The sequence below is a fragment of the Microtus ochrogaster genome, chromosome 15 (genome assembly GCF_000317375.1).
Source record: "Microtus ochrogaster isolate Prairie Vole_2 chromosome 15, MicOch1.0, whole genome shotgun sequence".
Lineage (NCBI taxonomy): Eukaryota > Metazoa > Chordata > Mammalia > Rodentia > Cricetidae > Microtus > Microtus ochrogaster.
The window spans coordinates 45,750,621-45,756,620 of NC_022017.1; the positions used below are offsets into that span (position 1 = coordinate 45,750,621).

The 6,000-nt window shown below is 42.6% G+C and overlaps 1 protein-coding gene across 1 annotated transcript in view; it reads right to left on the bottom strand.

Moving 5' to 3' along the window:
* The window catches only part of Col14a1 (collagen type XIV alpha 1 chain), a 180,041-nt gene that overhangs the window by 101,992 nt on the left and 72,049 nt on the right, over window positions 1-6,000 (bottom strand). The window contains exons 15-17 of the mRNA XM_013348949.2: window positions 3,625-3,751; window positions 1,631-1,770; window positions 530-662 (exon numbers count right to left, since the gene is read on the bottom strand). Of these exons, the coding sequence (XP_013204403.1) occupies window positions 530-662; window positions 1,631-1,770; window positions 3,625-3,751 (400 nt within the window). The remainder of the gene's footprint in view (window positions 1-529; window positions 663-1,630; window positions 1,771-3,624; window positions 3,752-6,000) is intronic.

Sequence of the window (6,000 nt, forward strand, 5' to 3'; positions counted from 1 at the left end):
GCCATTTAAGAAAACGTAATGCATAGTTATACCTCATTTTTTAAAAAGTCAGATGTGGTTAATATATGATTTCAAAAAGAAAAAAGAAGGGAATGTTAAGCAGTGAGCAAATTCCACAAAAGGTTCTTGTAACCAAGACCAACTTGGAAAATTTCCGAAACTCTTGGCTACATTACTATCTGGCTTATTTTCCAATTTGATCATTTATGATCGTATCCATCTATTCATCTATTTTTCCATTCCATTCACTACAATTAAGTACAATTGCTTATGGTACAATTAAGATATGCCAAAGATGGCGTTCAGTGCTGGAAAATAAAATAATGGACAAGACAGAAATGCTTTGTGCCTTCGTTGTGATGATGTGTCACTGTGTGATGTGCCTGAGAAATCATGATTCACACATGGGTGTCATCATTGATTCTAAGACACAAGACCCATTCTGGAGGATCAAGAACAGTTGAAGCCCGATGGGGGAAGACAGACTGTTCGTGTGGATGCTGGACACTGAAGCTCGGCGTGGACTTACGTGTGGTCCCAACAGCGGTCACCACCTCGCTCTCGCTGCCATCATCGAGCACAGCTAACAGTGAGACTTCATACTCAGTTCCAGGGTCCAGGCCTTCAACAACATAGGAGTCCTGCTCTTCCTTGAGGGCAACCTGCAAAGCACTTGATGCTTAGTAACTGGGATTACTAAAAGAAAAGGGGAGATTGACCACTTGATGCTGAACAAACGGGTGTCTGCTTCCCTGGGGAAGACTATCTCTCCCAAACCCAGCAATCCTTAGTTGCCTGTAGTTCCTTGCATAGGGTTGACGACTCACAGACCTTCCCCTGTCCACTTTGGAATGCCTACTATTGTCTTCCTCGTTCAGCTCATGTTTAGGCAATCACGTTGGTGAGACCTTATGGGTGTAGCTTCTAACATCACTAGGAGACACGATCTTACAGCAAACTCCCTGGTCCTGCTTCCTAAGATCTTTTCATTTCATCTCCTGCAATGATCCCTGAGCCTTAGGTACAACATATATGCATGCATGCATACATTTATGTAACAATGATTAATAAAGAAAGGCCATGAGTTTGAAAGATAGCAATGAGGGCTTTGTGAGGGTTTGGAAAGGGAAAAAAGAAGGGGAAATTATATCATTACATTATGAACTCAAAAATAAACGAAAGAATTTTTAAAAAGAAAAGAGAGAATGAAAGTTAAAAGCAAAATATAAAGGAAAAATCCTTATGTGTGCAAGATCTAACTAGCTGAATAAAATACTGAAATGCTGAAATAATTTTCAAAAGCAAACTCCAGACCTTATTGCCTTCACCTCCCTCAACAAATATATGATCAATACTGCAAAAGGAGCATTGCAAAGTTTTATTAGATGGTATTTGTGAGGGTCGAGGAATCTAAGATACATAATTAAAGCCATGGTAATGATATAAATTTAATCTTTGAACTACGGTATTATTTGATGCTTATGAAATGCCAAGTACCATGCCACGTCCTGCAGGACACAAGTTCTCAGGTCCATTTTGCAATGGAGTTCAAACTGGGTGGAGCAGTAAGGCGCCCCACTTCCAGGGAACATGTTTGGGATCAGTTTTTGCTGTGTTTCGGTCAACTCACCTCCTGAGTCTTCCCACCATAGACTGGAATCCACATGAGTTTGTGTTGCCCTTCCTCAGCCGAGAGCGGATGCCAGGTCACCCGGAAACTGTCTGTCTTCACCTCATCAATTTCCAAGTATTGCTGGGCGGGAACTTCCTCTGTGAGCCGTGGAGGAGATTGAGTTCGAGAAATGAGGATGCAAGAAACAAAAACTCAAGCAGCTCCCAGGGGCCAGAGGATGGAACCACTGAGGGAGCTTTTGGTTTTGGAAAGCCATTGGAAGAGCTGGGACCAGCCTCCATCCATCCGGTGTGTCTTTAATGTCTGTTTCTAGCACCTTCCAATAGCATACATTAGGGTAACCACAGAAATAATGTTCTTTAAAATGTTTCCAGTAACTCCAGAACTCTTACACTGTTTATATCGGGCCTTTTTCATAAAGTATTAAAAAATAAAATAAAAATGGAATTTGAAGATAGCTTACTCATAAACTGCTTGCCTCAGAAAGCAGGGGGATCTGAGTTCGCACCCCACCCCCACCCCAGAACCCTTGTAAAAATGCTATGTGCAGTGGTGGGAGATTGTTAACAGCAGCTCTGCAGAGGCAGAAACGGAAGGGCCTGAAGCTTGTCAGTCGGCTGGTCTACCTAGTAGGTGAGTTCCAGCTAATTAGAGCCACGGTCTCAAAGAAAGTGGATGATCCTCTTGAGGATGGCATGCAAGACTGTCCTCTGGTCTATTCTCTCTCTCTCTCTCTCTCTCTCTTTCTCTCTCTCTCTCAGGATGTGCACACACATGGACACACATAAACACAATTTTAAAGTAAAAATGTCTTATTATTTTGGAAAGGCATTATACTCCAAGTATTTTGAGGAAAGAGCACCTTGAAGCCTAGAGAGACGATCTCTACAGTTTTGTATCAAATCACTCCGCAGTAATGAATGAAGTCCTGGAGGAAGAACCTTCACCTTTATAATATGAAGGTGTAGGCAGCACCAGAGACAATAGCATTTACTATTTATTCCACCACCTCACACCATACACACTTTTGGGACTTACCTCAGAAAGTATGTTATCCAAAGGTTGCCAAAATAATGACTCAAGTTATCAGGGTTTCTTTGAAATCAGTGGTTTAGTCTGTTAGGACACCTCGCGAAATCCAAGCAGAGTCCCCATAAGGTGATTTTGGCTAATTTTCATTTTTCTCTACTTTACCTTATTTCCTCAGTTTAGAACTAACTATATTTCTTTCCAAGTGTGATCAACAAATTCAGAAATAATACGACCAAATCGTTGCTTCTATAAGGCAGAGAAAGGTTCTCTGTCTTCAGAGGAACTACAGACTGCACTGGAAAATACTGTATCTGTGTCTTCTCTTCTATTTCAGTATTTCAATCATTCCTTGCTGTGTTAAGAGTTCTAGGCTCCATTACAATCCAGCTACATCACAACACGCTGAGTGGAAACTGTATTAAAATGCCATCTTCATTGGCAGAAAACTGTCTGATGCTAGTAATTTTGGAGTTCAGCCAAATCACCCACAGACACATGAATGGAGGAAGAACATAAAAACCTTAGGTTGAGAAATAAGAAAAATGGGGCTGAGGGTTAAGAAAACAACAATGTGCCCTTTTCTGTGTTTTGTGCAGTTTTGTAGTTGTTGAGACTTTTATCTATGAACATAATTGTATTTTATCATATCCATCCCTCACCCCAACTCCTTCTGGACTCCACCACTACACCCTTCCAAAAGATGTCCCCTTTTAACCATTGAGTCTGATTAGTGCTTCTGGTATGGGCTCAGGTGGAGGGAACTTAACCCATTAAAATGAGGTGGCGATTTTCTCTCTTTTCCTTATTCTGATAGAAACGAATTAGTTAGCGTGCATGTTTGCTATCTCATTGGTTGTCTGCTAGTAATATCTTTAAAAAAAAAATCACGGTTGAGGAGGCGGCTGCAGGTTGGCTAATTAGTTGCATCTGAAACCCTTTCGATCCAGAGCAAGGCTTACCTGTCGTAAAGTCTCCAACCAGAGGCAGGGACTGCCCCTCTTCATAGATGGAGAAAATGGCAACAGAGTACTCCGTGAGGGGGGTCAAGCCTTTCAGGGGGAACGTAGTGATGGGATCAACTTCAACCTGCAAAACAGAGTACCCAATACTCTCAAACTACACAAATCATCTTGTCATTGCCTACTGTTTGGCTGGCTGAAGGACCATCACTGCTACAAAGCACAACACTGAATCATGGAGCCAGAGAGTATCGGAGTGCATACGGGCTAGCTGTACTTGGATGACTTATCAGCTGGTTCTCAGGATGATTCTCAGGAGGAATGTGAAGTGTGTGCCACTTATGAGGCTGAGGGAACACTATACCAGGTTTGTAGCTAAGTCCACTAGGAGCAGACAGCTTTGACTTCACTGCCTGGGCTCTTCTGACTAACTCCAGAGCTGGGTGACACATAACAACTCTATTATAATTGCACAGTAACCATCGTGCAGAGAAATAGTAACACCAAAGGAAACAGTAAGCATTCAAATGTTCCTTTATATTTCACAGAAACACATAATTGTGGGAATATATACAAATGTGTGTGCATATAGATGTATGTATTATGTATATATACATATATGTGTTAATATGATTAAGTCCTGAAGAAAGAGAGCAAGGGCATACTATATTAAAGGCTTTGAAGAAAGGAGATACAAAGAGGGGATGAGGCCAGGATCTTGACCACAAATCTCCACCCAGATCACCCTGAAGACAAGAGAAGACATGGCTTTAGCATTGAGAGGTTGGTGCTGCCAAGCTAAAAAGTCTGGAGATCAAATTGTAGATCTTGGCTATGGTTCCCACTTGTCGTGAGCTTAACATGTGTCTTAACTCATCCTCATGACAATGCATAGTGTCATAAAGTAAGATGCCTTAGTTCTGGTATTCCAGGAAACTGAAGAAATAACCATAGTTACCTGAAAGCAGGCATTTTCTAATTACAGGGCCACTTAAAGCCTCAAAAGGTATTTTAAAGCAATACAACACAATCTCTTATTTTAAGTATTGTCAATAAGTAATTGTGATGTCTAATGTTAAGCAAAGGTTAGTAACTCCATATCTGCTCACGATAGCCAATGTGTTCTTTACCAAAGTAGAACCTGCCCCTTCACCACTTGCCTGTTCATGAGCTGCCAGCTGGCCTTCAGACCGAAACCAGATGTCCAAGACATCACCCTGACTTTGTGTATTCTGGGACTCTACCCTGTACTCGGCAATAGTCCCTTGGTCTCTAGCCTTAGTCACGCGCTCATCTTTTCTACCTAGGGTCTTTGCACATGTGACCCATTTTGTCTATGTTTCTACCACTCACTTCTTTTCAAAATTCAGCCTCCTGTATCTCTTTCAAAAATGCTAACTGTGCCTCCACGACAGTTTTTCCCTTTCCGCATTTCTCGGTAGACTTGTTCTCTAACACTGCTTCTTCCGTGTTCCTTCCTGGCATTAGCCACACCTGAACTGACTCTATGTGTGTTATTCTGTCTGCCTCCTGCATTCGGGGTGAGCCCCTGGGGGCAGGACCTTCGCTTTGGTCCCCTCACCACTCTGTCTAATTGTGGGATGGCCTGGGACTTGGTTCCCTTTTTCCTTTTATTAAATTAAATGAGCTGAGTAGGCGGAAATTAAGATGGAAGCACCTCAGAAACTCTTTCAAAGGAGGACTCCTCCGAACCAGTTCAGAAACCATATCTTTCTCCGAGGAATCAACTGTGGACCAAGAGAAAGAGCCAGACTGAAGGCTTCTAGTTCACCATCCCGCAACCCTGAGACACTCTGCAGGAGGGGGACAGCCAACTGGAGTCTTGCAGCTGCTAAGTAAGGTACCCAGCAGCAGTGAGGTCATTTTGGCAGCTCTAGCCGAGCCAAGCTCCTGGAGGCATGCAAGTCCTGTGTGCTGACACCACGTGGCAGAGGACCAGCCGCACTGCACAACCACGGGCTGCTTTGTTGCATGGCAAGAGTCACTGGAAATAAGAACTATCCCCTGCCAAAGGGCCAGAAATATTCTAGATGGTTCTTAGAACTTAGCATTTAATGTTGCCTGGGCCTTGACTACATCTACTCTATTAAGTAATCACTTGATCCTCCCCAAATCCCTAGGGATGTGAATTTCTATGCTCAATTTGAAGATGAAAAAATCATACCCAAGAGCATACAAACTAGGACCTACGACTTAGACCCAGATGTGCAGGATCTAAACCCTTGTCTTAAATGCATTTTATCATATGTTTTGTGATTTAACCCACAAATTCATATTTAAAATTCAATACAAACTTACCACAGGGCAGGGAACCCTGACTGCCCATTGGACTGGAGAGGGAGGGGGAGAGGAGTG